This window comes from Chaetomium globosum, genomic scaffold, assembly GCF_000143365.1.
Source record: "Chaetomium globosum CBS 148.51 scaffold_1 genomic scaffold, whole genome shotgun sequence".
NCBI classification, from domain to species: Eukaryota; Fungi; Ascomycota; class Sordariomycetes; order Sordariales; family Chaetomiaceae; genus Chaetomium; species Chaetomium globosum.
The window spans coordinates 595,129-608,727 of NT_165976.1; the positions used below are offsets into that span (position 1 = coordinate 595,129).

General features: G+C 55.8%; 5 protein-coding genes across 5 annotated transcripts; 3 read left to right on the forward strand and 2 right to left on the reverse strand.

Moving 5' to 3' along the window:
- Positions 1 to 43: 43 nt before the first annotated feature.
- Positions 44 to 2,404, forward strand: CHGG_00198 (uncharacterized protein; the record flags this gene model as incomplete). The annotated part of the gene is made up of 1 exon (XM_001219418.1): positions 44 to 2,404. One exon carries the CDS (start codon positions 44 to 46, stop codon positions 2,402 to 2,404), a length of 2,361 nt encoding a protein of 786 aa, XP_001219419.1.
- Positions 2,405 to 2,661: 257 nt separating this feature from the next.
- Positions 2,662 to 3,544, reverse strand: CHGG_00199 (uncharacterized protein; the record flags this gene model as incomplete). The annotated part of the gene is made up of 3 exons (XM_001219419.1): positions 2,662 to 2,787; positions 2,959 to 3,292; positions 3,417 to 3,544. The coding sequence occupies 3 exons, from the start codon at positions 3,542 to 3,544 to the stop codon at positions 2,662 to 2,664; spliced, it is 588 nt and encodes a 195-aa protein (XP_001219420.1).
- A 1,234-nt stretch (positions 3,545 to 4,778) lies between these two features.
- CHGG_00200 (uncharacterized protein) lies at positions 4,779 to 5,660 on the forward strand (the record flags this gene model as incomplete). The annotated part of the gene is made up of 1 exon (XM_001219420.1): positions 4,779 to 5,660. One exon carries the CDS (start codon positions 4,779 to 4,781, stop codon positions 5,658 to 5,660), a length of 882 nt encoding a protein of 293 aa, XP_001219421.1.
- A 1,294-nt stretch (positions 5,661 to 6,954) lies between these two features.
- On the reverse strand, positions 6,955 to 8,310 carry CHGG_00201 (uncharacterized protein; the record flags this gene model as incomplete). Its single annotated transcript, XM_001219421.1, has 2 exons — positions 6,955 to 7,659; positions 7,885 to 8,310. The coding sequence occupies 2 exons, from the start codon at positions 8,308 to 8,310 to the stop codon at positions 6,955 to 6,957; spliced, it is 1,131 nt and encodes a 376-aa protein (XP_001219422.1).
- A 1,234-nt stretch (positions 8,311 to 9,544) lies between these two features.
- On the forward strand, positions 9,545 to 12,399 carry CHGG_00202 (uncharacterized protein; the record flags this gene model as incomplete). The annotated part of the gene is made up of 3 exons (XM_001219422.1): positions 9,545 to 10,590; positions 11,025 to 11,827; positions 12,335 to 12,399. 3 exons carry the CDS (start codon positions 9,545 to 9,547, stop codon positions 12,397 to 12,399), a joined length of 1,914 nt encoding a protein of 637 aa, XP_001219423.1.
- Positions 12,400 to 13,599: the final 1,200 nt, after the last annotated feature.

Consider the following 13,599-nt stretch of genomic DNA (forward strand, 5'->3'; position numbering starts at 1 on the left):
AACCACTACAAAATTGAAACGAACTGCAAGGCTTCGGCTCGCCATGTCGTGGTTCGAGCGCACTTCGCAAAGATGCGCCGTGTGCCCGGTGCGATCGGGGTTGCTGCGTTGCGGCGGCTGCAATGTGATCAGGTACTGCGGCCCCGAGCACCAATCAGCCCACCGACGGGAACACAAGAAAGCCTGTACTACCATCAATAATACTCAAAAAAACCTTGCGAGGGAAGAAGCGGCGCTTCGGGAGGACCGTCATGATATTCTGATGCCGGCCGATGTATTCAACACCGGCGTTGGGAAGTTCTGGGGGATATACGGCACCAGAGATTACATGCGGGCACGCTTCGCCGCCGCCGATGCACTCCTCCAAGTTGACACCGTGGCTGCTGTGGAGAAGTCTCTTGAGCACTTCACCGACATGTTGCGTCTCTGCCGAAGCGACAACTTGGGTGTGCGGGACGCCATTCCCCCGCTCCTGCTGCGGCTCGGCCGAGAACAGGAGTGCTACGATTTCCTCAAGTGGTGGGCGACTGTTGACGACAACTATGACTGGGCCAACCCGGCCTTGCCCTATCTCGACATTGAGAACGCCAACGCCTTCGAGTCTTTTGACTGGCCTCGGGAGAAACTTGCTCATCTTGTCACGGTAACGCTCCTGAAGCTGCGCCTTCTTCTCGACTTTCAAGCGTGCGAAAGGGACTTTGGGTACAGCGCTGGCGGTTTGACCGAGTTCGATCGTCCCATAGGACGGCTCGTGAAATCGAAGATTCAGACGTCCAGCACCCAGAGGACTGCAACGACGGTCAAGGCTTTAAAGGGCCAGTACCATCAGCTGTGCCGAATTGTCAACCACGCCAACCCTTACTTTTGGGACGCTTTGCTGGATGAGGGTGGAGGGGTTCCTGTCATGCCCGAATATTACGCGGCGGGCTCTCCAGAAGAAGCCCAGTTGGTTCTGCACTGGTGCAAAAAGGCCTGGGAAGAAAGTGAGGACGCTTTAGTGATGGTTGAAGAAGACACCCGCCAGTTCGTCCAGGTCTACAAAGGGCCCGCCCAAACCGCCGGTCCGCCGGCCCCCCGCATGGCTGCTGCTGAGCTGGGGCCCGGAGATCTGGAGAGAAGGCGGGGCGTTGGCCGCGTCTTCCCCTCCAAGATCCAAGATACGCTACCGACTTCCTCTCTGTCCGATCTTTTCCCCGCCACTCCGGTCAGCGGCGGCCAAACCGTGCGCTTTATTTACAGGGACGACCCCGGAAAGCTCCTTCTGTATATCGACGGTGCTTGTACGGACAATGGGCAGCCGAACCCTCGGGGTGGCTGGGCGGTTGTTTATGGCCCCACCGATGATGCATCCGGCCGGCTTGAGGAGAAAGGACCATTTGGACACGAAAGCGTCCCTACTAGCAACCGCGCTGAGTTGCGCGCTGCCATCGCGGCCTTGCGCCTGCGCAATTGGGAGCAGGATGGCTTCGACGGCATGGTCATCGCAACCGATTCCTCCTATGTTGTTGACGGCGCCACCGGCTGGACCCAGGGCTGGACTGTTAACGGGTGGAGGACCCAATCCGGGCGCGCTGTCAAAAACAAAGACCTGTGGGAACTATTGTTGGGCGAGGTGGAGAGGTGGGCCGATCGCGGGTTCCAGATTACCTTCTGGAAAATCCCCAGGGAACTGAATGTGGGTGCTGACGCCCTGGCGAAGGCGGCAGCCAGCATGGCGAGGCCCGAGCCCGTGTTTCGCGATGTGACGGCAACCTCCCCGCAGAGCACGGCTAGCCGCGGTGGTGGTAGGACAGAACCCAAGCCCCGCGTTTTGGCCTTGTGTCTCGATTATGAGGACATGTTCCAGAGCATTTATGGAAGTCTCATCGCGAAAATCACGTCCAAAGCCACAATAGAGCGGGTCACGAAACCCGAGGTCGCCCTCACCATGTTGAGCGAGGAGCCCCCACCATCCGTCATTCTCGTTACCGATGGCGCCATCACACGCCAGCAAAAGCTTTGCGAACGTGTGATAGACCTGTTACGCGGCGGAACGGCGGTTATCCTAGCGGGCTGCTTCAGCAGCATGGTCACGCAGGGGCAGTTTAATCGTTTCTTTGCTCGCCTAGGCCTGCCGTGGCAGCGCGGCTCTTACCAACGGGAGAGCGTTAAACTCCGCCCCCAGGTCGTTGGTGACCGCTTGGCGGCCCGGTTACCTTCGTCCTACAGCCAAAAGGCTCTCTTCATCACTGATGTGGAGAGCTCCGCGGTGTGGTACGCTGAGAGGGAAAACTCGAATGAGGCGGCCGTGGTGTTTGCCACAGTTGGGGCGGGCAAGCTCGGTTATGTTGGGGATGTAAACGGCGAGGAAGGCTCGGAAGCTGTTGTCCTCGCCATGTGTGGGCTGCTCGATGGACGAGCCTGATAGTACTAAGGAGGGGAAGGGGGGGGGGAAGGAACCTTTCGACATATCATTTGTTAATTTGCAACGACATCAAGCAATCCAGACATCTATCCAAGTCCCTAAATTGAAGTAGTCGCCAAATGCAGTCCCAATTACATACCTAATTACAGTCCCATAACCCCTACCGCCGCACCCTCCTCACGCCAGACATGCTATACCCATTCTGCTCCCAAAAGGGCTTTTTCTGCCGCCCATCAGACTTGAGCATCGCGAACGGGTTAAAGATCGTCTCCCGTCTTCGACCGCGAATCATTCCACCCCGGCCCCTTCAAGATGGTCTTCCCGTTCTGCGCCAGGTACATGCACGGGTTCTCGGGCAAATACCCCGCCGGATGCTCCACATTCTACAGCACCGTCCTCAGCAACACAAACGCCGCGTCAAATACATAAAAAAACCACTCGTACCGCACCACGGGGTTCAAGCTCGCCGGTTCCACCCCCTCCCTCGAAACCGGCACCCCAAAGTGCTCCACCATCCGATACACCGTCCGCCCTCCCAACAATAGCATACTCACCACCGCCACCGGCAACGGCCGCACCACCCTCGCATTACGGATCCGCCCCCCGCGACAACTACCATAAAACACCCCCGCCAGCAGCAAAAAGGCCGCCACCACGATCAGCTGCACCACCAGCGACGCCTTGGTCAGCGTGTCGCCGATGCCCAGCGACTTGTCGGGCGCCGTGCGGTCCGTGATGTAGGCCACCCCCGCGATGGTCAGCAGCTCGATGGCGGCGGTCAGCGCGCTGAAGATGATCAGCGTGCGGTGCGGGTGGATCGGCGCGAAGTAGGGGACGAAGTGGAAGAGGCGGGTTAGGATCAGGTGGTTGGTTAGTTGGAGGAGGGGGCTGTTGGTGGGGGTTCGGTTAGTTAGTGGGATACCTGGGTAGCTTGGTGAGGGTGGGGGAAAGGCTGTCTGCTGTGGTTGCACCGGTGGAGGGGGGGAGGGGGGGTCGGGAGGGGGGTGCGTACGGTGCGGCGTAGATCAACAACAGGCTGGCTGTGTAGACTTGCGGGTCATCGTTGTGGTAGGTCCCGTAGCTGCGGGTGGCATAGCCCGCTGCCAGGAGAGCGCAGGTGAAGGGCAAGAAGAGTGTCATTGCCCAGGATTTGTAGTAGCTAAAGCAGCGAAGATTGGGTTGTTAGGCCGGCCTATCCGATACGGGAGAACAGATGTCCGGGAACACTGACAAGGACTGGCCAAGATGGCATAGTCCCGCCGCTCCAAAGGCAGCGGCAAAGAATATGGCTGCCGCCGTGTTGGGCGCATAAAAGTAAACGCTACCCGCGACTTTGACCGTCAGTATGCTGTACATTTCGTGTCGTCGGTGAGGTCGTACCGGGATTCCCGTCTGCCATGGCAGAGATGCGTGCGGTGAGGCCCGCAAAGGCCTTGTTCTCAATAGTATGGCGTGTCGGGGTTGTGGTTGTTTCTTTTGATTGTTGGTTGGAATTGTAGACACCGACGCGCCAAGTTTTGAAGGAGTTGAAGACGGCGATTTTTACAGGCGTCGTCGGCTCGGGCGACCTGTGACCCGATGATCAGCCGCGACGCAGCATTGGTGAGATTCAGGATTGAGGCTGTGTCCAATTTCGACCAACCAAAAGATCCCGGGCGAGATGCCGAGCCCTGCAAGTCCTTCGTATAAGAAGCCGACCCGACCATTCGACGCGACTGTCCCTTCCTGCGAACACAATGGGGCCATAGAGGGTATAAATTGCACGTGGAATATGAGACGACGATAATATCAGTTAGTTACATGTAGCCACATATCTAATATTACCCACTCATAATACGCCCCGTCTACCTTGTCCTTTCCACATGAGTACCTATTCCTAACAACTTTCCAATGACTCGCTTTAGCGGGTTCTAGGTATGTACACGTCAGTACGTGTAGTCTCCATGACAACCACAGTGCACTCTTGGAGCCCCGATGAGCACATACCCAGGGGAGTCAACTCGGCGTGCAATAACTACCAAGTCGGAACTTAACGAAAGAATGATCCAGATACCGCCAAGACAGCGAGGGCAAATTAAAGGCAGCTGCCCAAACCAGGCAAAGCGCCAAGCGGCTCATGGGGTGGGATCCTTTGCCGAGCCCGAAAGTCCCCTATCCGGATTCCGGATTCCGGACGTACGCTCCACCACCAAGCAAAATCGCGGAGGTTAACTCTTGTCTGATGCCACCCTGCCGAGATCAATAAGTTTTTGTCGGGCGCACCAACAACACTCGCTCATGTCTTCCGTCCCGCTCCTCTGTCCCGCTCTTCTGTTCCTGGCAACTCAACGCAACACACCAAGGTTGAGGGTCAACACTAACATTAACGACGGTCATGGTGTATTGTTGGCTGTGGGCCTCTGCAGCGCTGGCGGCGCTGGGGGCGGCGGCAGAGGTGGTCACAACAACCCGGCAATTTGAAGTCGACATCGTCTTTCCGCACAACGAGACATACAAGCCGGCCGAAACCATGCCCATCGTTCTCGCCATCCAGAACCCCGCCGTCGCGTTATCCATTGGGCACTTCAGCGTATTCTGGACTATCAGCCAAGTCCAGGGGTGGGATACGATTGGGTCCTCTGTGGACTTTGGCGATTTCCAAGTCTTCAGCAATCTAACATCGACCGACCCAACTCTGTTCCTCGTCGGCTTCACCAATGTCACCGATTGGATCCGTTACGGACGTCCAACCCCACCAGCCACCGAGTATACACCAGGACCCCACGATCGATATCTCTTGCAGTGGAGCATTGTTTGGACGAGCCTGTTTGGGAACTGCACGAAATTCGAATCCTTGGTTGGCGCTGATCTGCCGTCCGAGGGAGCTGTGGCGTTCAACATCCAGACAGTGTGGGGGGAGGGAGGCTGGCAGGGGGAGATCCACGACGTGCAGGAGGGCATCCCCGAGTGCCCAGAATTTGGAGGACTCGTCCAGATCGGCCCGCCCCCGAACGCGACGAAGCCGGCATGTCCCGGGTTTGAGATTCTCGAGGGCAGGGAAGGGAACCCCTGTGCCGTCACCATCGACCAGCCCGCGGCGAGCAGCATTTGGAGCCGCGTGTCAACCTCCGTGGCGAGTTCCATGTCAAGGTACCACCCGACCCCAACCACCACCGCTGCTGTGGAGTCTTCAACAAGTAGCGGCGGCGTGGGTCCCGCGCGGACAATGCAGACGGCGCTCGCGGCCGCCTGCGTCCTTTGCGGCCTGGCATTGTAACAGGTTCGGGAAAGGACTAAAGGAAACAAGGGAGGCAAGGCGTTGGGTCAGGATATGCCGGGCAGAGTCAAAGTCGCGATATCCCGGATGGGGGGCATTCTTACTGTCCTATCTGATGTTACGCTAATTCATAATACGTGTAACTAATGAGTTGAGATGTTGATGAGGGTGAAAGTTGCTTGCTGCCTTCGATACCATATACTGCCAAATAGGAAAAGACACGTTGGGGCGAGTAGGTACCTAGTTTCATGGCAACAAAACCATGGGAATAGGATGATACAAAAGCACCGCCGACCCCGCCCTGCTGAAGTCCGGGCATCCATCACCAGCCCCAATTGTTGCCCTCGTTGGAGCTATCCACAATTATTGCATATTTACCTCACCCTTGAATTGTGTTCCCTTCCAAAGATGGCACTGTTTCATTCAAAATGTCGCCAACATCATGGGAGGCGGACAGACACCCAGCTCCTCCCATTTTTAAGATTGTGAAGTGTTGCACAAAACGGGTGGCTGGAGATACGGTACGGCGGGTCAACGACAGGGGCTTATTGGGCCCACCAGACTGGGCCCAATGCAGCGTTTCTAAGGGCACAGAGGCTCTCCTTTTCTTCCAGTTACATGAATCAGACTGTCAGACAGTTGCATCACGAATTGAAGCCTCGTATCAGTGACCTTGCTTGCACTACGTTGCGCGCCCTGTTCAGAAGTATCGCTACTCTGGCTGTTGGATTTCCAACATGTCGCCGTCTCGAAGCGAAGTCTGAAACAAATGGAGCACTCTGTCTTGAACAACTGGCCAGAGCTGTTTCCATACCATTGCCGGTAGACCGTCTTCCCCGGGTGCCTTCCACGGTTTGGCGGACAGGACCTTCTGCTCCACCTCTTCCATTGTCAGGTCCGGCATTTGTACTGATGCCCGCTGAGGACGTTGTCCCTCGTCTTCGATTCTCTCTGGCAGCGGCGAGAAAAAGGTGGCTAGTAGCGTTTGTGCTTATTTTTCTTTGCCTTCCGTGACAGAGCCGTCAGGTCGGGTAAGCGGGGGTACCTTGTCGCCCATCGTGCCGCTGCCCGTTTGCAGGTACTTCGTTGCTTGCCAGATGTTGGCGTCGTTCCAATGTGAGCTTTTCTGTCTGCGGATAGCGTCATGGTCCTCCTTGGCCGCATTCCTGGCTCGCTGTTCGAGTTCTGGTGACGTTTGCCTCATCCTGCGTCGAGCTCTCGTCTGGTTTCTCCAGAATGTATAGGCCTGGCGGAGCCGTGTCAGGTTTGTTGTCCACCACCGCTTGGCGTATGGTCATGGCTTGGCTTTGGGCGTCAGGCCGAAGACCGCTTCGGTTACCGCCGTCATGAGCCGGTCCGTTTGCTGCTGGACGCTGCCACCCTGGGGGGTATGCTCGAGGTTCGCTGCCACCCTGTTCCTGATTTCTGCCCAGGGCGCGTCCTTGAAGAGCAACCTCGTCTCGGTTTGGCGGTCTTCTCCTGCGATGTCGAATGTCGTCTCGATCGCTCTATGGTCAGATCCATGGTCGCACGGGTGGATCCGGCACTTGAGTAGTTGCTCTATTAATTCCGCTGAGGCCAGTACCAGGTCGATCGTACTTTCTGCGTCCCCTGACTGCCATGTTTTCGTGCCTCTTGGGAGGAGGCTGCAAAGGGAGTGTTCGTCCATGAGGTTGATGATGCGCTCTCCCTCGCCTTGCCTCAGTGGTGACACGTCGTCTCCACCCCAGAGCTGGTCGTGGCGGTTGAAATCGCCCGCCAGAATGATGTCCGTCCTATTTCCCGTTCCGTTTCGGAACCTCCTAATCAGCCGGTTGAGCTCTCTCATCGCCACTTCCAGTGCTTCGTCGCTGCCTCCCTCCACGTAGACTGGCACCACCAGCACCACCCGGTCTGGGAGTCGGATCTGCGCTGCGGTGAGGTCTGCCGACGGCACTGGAATTTGCTCGGCCTCCACATCGCTTCGTACCCATAACATACTCCGAATCGGCCATCGTGTCTCTCGTCTTGTCGTTGGTATTAGATTTGTCCAATTTTGATGACTCATTGGCATCGTCGCCACCGAACCGTCAATCAGTCTGGCATATAGCTCGGAGATTGCCAATGTTGCATAGTTCTTAAGCCCCTCGTCGTTTAGCAGACTCTCTTGCACTTCTCTCCGTTTGCGGACGTTAAGCTGAAGGAATTCTCAAGCGTTCTGGGTCCCATTGTGCAGCCAGCGTACCCGAAAGTTCTTGCTGAATGATTCGTGCGGTCCTCTGAAAAGCATACACTTCAGGACTGCGGAATGATAGGTCTTGTGGTGATGACGCTGTTCCGCACACCTTCCACATACCTGCGGCTTCTTGCATGCGAAGGCCTTGTGGCCCATCTCTTGGCATCTGTAGCATTGGGTTGGGCCCTCCCGGGGCGCGAACACGGTCGTGTAGGCGGATTCTCCGGCTAGATGGAAGTAGTGCCCGTCTAGAAGTCGCCTTGCCTCGCTACCCTTCGTCACGTAGACGGCCATCGAGCCGTAAGCCTTGCCGGTGTCCTTCCTGCTGAGCCAGGCAATCTTCGCGATGTTGACGTCGTTCTCTGCCCCAAGGGCTTCCATTGCCCCTGGCAAAAAAGTTCCCGTCAGCGTCGAGGACCGCTGTGCGGTTATCATTGTCGATCCTCACTGGGTAGAGCTGATCCCTCAACACCCGTACGCCCAGGGACAGAGATCTTTTGTGCTGCATCCCTTGACAATCCCTGGTCTCGTTTTCGTCTCTACAAACCACCCTTGACCCGAATCCGGGTTCCGGGCCTCCTTTACAACCGCAGCGCAGCGCCAATCTCCCATGTTCTCCAGTGTCCGGACCTCAGCCTCGATTGCTTTCCTGACATCCGCCACCTGGACTTTGCCCTTTTCTTTTCCTTCCACTCTGGATGTGTCGATGGTGCAGAATAGGGTATCGGTAAAAGTCGAGGGTGCCGTGTTCGACAAGGGAGAGGGTGCGTAGTCCGCTCGGTTGGCTGGATGGTGGTGTGCGGGCGACTTCGGCGTACGATGCTCTTGCGCTTGGCTGGGACGGGGCCGTAAATACCGGGTTGCGTAGAAGGACGTCGATCTGGTCTCGAGCTTGCCTCAGTTCCTCTGATAACTGTGTCTTTGTGTCCGCTAGGGCACATTCCATTTGACGTTGGTATTCCTGCAGCTTATGGTGTAACTCTTGGATCGTGTTCTGCTGCTTGCTGACCACGTCGCGTCGCGTAATTCGCAAATCATGTTCCGTTGTTCGATGATTGTACCGAGCATCTCGTTTCGCTGTGCGTTGAGCACCTCTAGGAGTGTCTGTAGCGCTGTCTTCCCGGTCCCAACCTCGCTGTTGGTCGCGTTCCCGCCTCCTAGTGCGCGTGTTCCTCTCGACGCGACGGTCCGCGTGGCATCGCTCGTAGTCCTTCTAGACGCGGTGGTTGCATCCTCGATCGATTGCATGGCTTCGCGAACCTTCGCACTCGGTTTCGGGGCGCGGCTCAGTCGCTTCGGTGAGGGTGGTTGGTCGGCCACCTCGACCATAATCTGGTCCTGCGTCGACGCCGCCATCTCGCAGTCCCTCGGCAATGCCGCTCAACTTTCTCAAAAGATTTCGAACGCGTCTCACGTCCGCCTCGCCTGGTTCAGGTTAAAATCGCTATCCAAAATACAGTTGCGCCGAAGAGACCAGTTGGGCACGAGATTACATGCAAGTCGTTGCCAGAGGCTTGGTGCCTGAGGTTTGTCACTGTCAAGGCAGAACCACGTGATCTCTTGCCATCCTCATATTTCCATTGCAGCCTTGGGATACCGTCCGCAATTTAGCGCAGCCCCTCACGGCAATCCTGGTCGACTGTCCGCTTCCTGAAGAGTTTGCGACCACATGGCTAGCAGCGAGGGTGTGAGTCTCCAAGGGGACCTCATAAACGCCCCTTCGGCGGCTCTTGCAGCATCGGGCCTGGCCCAAGGACTGTTGCGTGCGGTATCGGCAGACAATGTCAACCCCCTCGCCGTCACCCAGGTCCAGGCCATCGGCGCCTGCTTCCAATCCAATGGAGACTGGGCCGCTAGGGCGCCCGACCTCCTTACTAGAACTCCATCCGCCAGGCTCGACCGGCTTTCCGCCTGGATCGGATGGTCAAAGGGAGATGTCCCGTCATTCATGAGTCAGACGGCCGGCGGACGTACGGCTTCTCTTATCTGCCTCGCTCTCGGCAACCTATACACGAAAGAGCGGTGCGGTATGATCTTGTTCGACCTCTCCCACGATGTCCTCCCCTCCGACATGCAAAACTCCGGATTGACTCAGCTAGGCGATGTCTGCATGTGTCTGCAGAACAAGCTTGCGTGTCTTGGGTTCGGAAACCACCTCGCTGCTCAGCTTACCCGGCTGCGGGAATGCTTCTTTGAGTCGGGCCAGCAGTACCCGCAAGACTTGGCCGACACGCCCACCGAAGAGGTAATGCACGCATTCTTGGTCGCTGTGCGGGACGTCCTTCGGGAGGAGAACCAAACCCTCTACTTCTCGGGGTCGCAGTGCGCGGGGACCTTGATCGCGTTGGTCCTCGCCATGTGTCCCGAGGATTTACGAGTCGAAGTTAATGGAGAGATGATTATGCGTGGCCGTCGAGACTCCATCATATTTTCTGTGTCAAATGAGCCGGATACCAAGTCGAACTTCTCAGTTGAACAATGTCTAAAGGCCCACACAGGCGACTTTTCCCGCGATTACATCGTCGAGGGTCGACACGATCTCAATCGACAACTGAGCTTTTCCTGGGGTGGCTTCTTATCTGCTCAGTTAGACGTCGCTTTTGCCGTACATGGTGTGAGGCCGCACGACCTCCTAAAATCGGCTTTAGCTACCTTGGTTGCGTCCGCGATCAAGACGTTTCGCGGTGAGGATTGGCTCAGCGATCCGGCAAAACAGTATGGGTTTTCATACTGTCCGCCAGCAGGCTTGAAAACGCTCTTGGGTCCCAGATATGAGCACATTATGCAAGAGCGCCTGACGAGAGTGCTCTCGCAACCGTCTGAGACGACCCCAGACTTCGTCTCCCAATACAAGGCGCTTCACGATATCGTGGAGGTGATAATACCATTCTCCCGTTGTATCTGCGCCAACTGCGGCCAGCATCCCTGGAAACCCGGTCCAGCAGCAAGAAGACCAAGAAAAAAGACATGCCCAGTCGCCCAGATCTGGGTAACTCTTGGCTGGGTTGTAGAAACGGCGATCTGCTGTCTCTTTGTTCAAGCATCGTCGAACACGTCGCTAAGAATGAGCTCCGGCGGTTGGGGGACGACAAACTCGACCGCATTTCTCTTTGAACGCGGATGCCCAGAAGAAATGAACGCAAAAACAGAACATACCATGTTTTGAGCGGGATTCACGAATCGATCTTAAACTTGGTCGGGGTGTGGAATCGCGGTTTCTTCTCGGACGACGAACAGCCCCCAAGGGTATGTAGCAGCTCCAGCGGCTCAACCATCTTCGCAAAGACCCTCGAGTTTCCAGAAATTAAAAACCCATGGAGTATCGAGTACAGCTTAGTAGACGGGAGGCTACAATACGGCTCCGATAACTTTGGGTTCATCATCTGCGCCTCGGTGGAGAAGGGATCCGCTAAAAAACTCACAAGGAAAAAGGCGCCCAAAACGCTGCTGCCCAAAGAACATCCAATCTCGCCTTCCAGGATTGGCGAACACTCGAGCTTCCTGATGACGCTTCGTCCAGCTTTCGTCGAAGGCCAGCAAGCTCTCATTCTTCGATGTATAGTCACTCAATCAACTAGCATTGTCGAGCTGAATTTTCAAGAGCTGCACTTGGGGTTGATGCAGCTTGCACCTGCGGACAGCTGTGAGCACAATCTAGCCTCTTCATTGACTCTCCCCGCCGATACGCTCATCAAAGCTACATCTGTCATCGCTCCAGTGGCAAGTGGAAAAGATGCAATCGGCGTAACACTTACACAACGAAACGGAGAGGCCCAGTTCCTCTGTTGCATCTCAGCGGTCCCCCAATTGTACCAGGGGGACTGCTGTATTTCCTGCGCCGTAACTCAGGCCCAGGAGAAGGGCTATTCGGTGGTAATCGGCGGCTCGCCGAGTACATACTTAGTCGACCTCGGAACCGGAGAAAGCGCACGTCACTTTGCTTTAGTTCACGGTATGTAACGTGGGTTGAGAAGGGTAGGCACTGCAAGTAACGGAACCAGGGTTGAGGGTGGGTATGATGATCAATTGAAGCCTGCCCTTCTGATCAGAGCGGGAATTGGGCTCTCTATCTTATGTGGCGTAGTCAGCTCAGCTCAACTGAACCCCTTTTCAGCTTGTATAAGCCATCCATCAGCTGGTATCATCATACATCACACGGCTGTTCCGGCCGCACGATCCTTCTGGGTATTACATTTTTGCTATTAGTTAGAACAAGTGAAGCTAGAGCTAAAGGAAACAAAAGGAGGAGAAGGAAAGGCAGAATCGTGGGGAGGGACTGAGGGTACGAAAGTATTTATCGTTAAGAGTTAACTTCGCGATCGAATAGCTGGTATGCGGGGTACTAGGAATACGGGATAAATTCAGGCCTGTGTGCTGCTTGGCGCTCGACCTATGATTAAATATCAAGTGGATATAGATGAATTAGGTTGTTTTAAGAAATTAAGTATTGTGTATATAGAGTCGTTCGTGTCGTCCGTTAATTGTCCGAGTGGCTATGGATGGAATAGGTTGTTGAAGGGCTGAGCACTGTGGTGGCCTCGGAAACCCTCGGGTCGTCGGTACTGCCTGACGTCGTGGATGGGGGAGGGGCAACCCACAACAAACCCCTGGTGAAGCGATTCCCAAACCTTCACACGTGGCGCGTGCGGACCCTGGCGATGGGGTACTGACGACTCCCAAGAAACCCATTCTAAACCTATTCCCTCTGGTCAGACGAACACCTTTATGTATATAGGGATGGGCTTCCGCCCACCACAACCTCTCTTCTCTTCCTTTCTCCTCACGTTTCGCGTTTTTGTCTAGAAGGCTTAGCTGGTTGCCAACCACACCTACCTTTTCTGCCTGTTACAGAACAGAGAGATTAGTTGTCACGAAGGCTTGGAGGGAAGGAGCGGAGCCAGGATGGAATTTCAGTGTCTGGCGCCGCACTCCGGGATTCGTGTCATAAAACCGGGAGCGCGTGGCCGGAGGCCGGGTCGTGGGTCCGGATCTGGCCCCGCTGACAAGATTCCCCAAAAAAATCATCCGCCCCACCATAGGCCCCACCCTGAGTCCCACTTATGCCTGGAGGAACGTGCCCGAAAAAAAGGAACCGCCCGAGTTACCCCTTCCGAAAGGTTCCACTTTTGCCTGGAGGAACGTGCGAGGAACGAGTACTTCCGAAAGGTTCCTTTTGCCTGGAGGAACGTGCGAGGAACGAGTACTTCCGAAAGGTTCCTTTTGCCGGGAGGAAGGTGCGAAAAACCAGTACTTCCAAAAGGCACCTTTTCCGAGAAATTCCATGCTCCAAGCACGGACCAATTCCGCCCCATAAAAACCCCATAAAACGCCCCATCAAAAAAAGCCGTGCCATTTCTCCCTGTAAACTGTGAAGATTTACTGTCATTATCCTAACGATTGTGGAAGCAGCCATGTTGCTTTGCCCGGAGGAACTTGCCTCTGACGATGAGCGTCTCGAAGTTGGGCTTGGCAGTGGTGGTGCACGGACGGTCTGTTGGGGTTTGTCGGCTGTGGGGCTGGCCCCGCTTTATAAGGGCCAATGAGATGGCGCCCCCCCGGCCAGGTTCGCCGACGACCACAAAAAGATGCAGATTGCAGGGCAACACGGCAACAAGTTGAGAAGGAAAATAAAAATATTAATTGAAGCATCTTATTCCGCTAAAAAAGCTGGAAAGAGCTCCAAAACAGAGCAACGTTGGAGAGCTGTGCTACGATCTGAGCTCG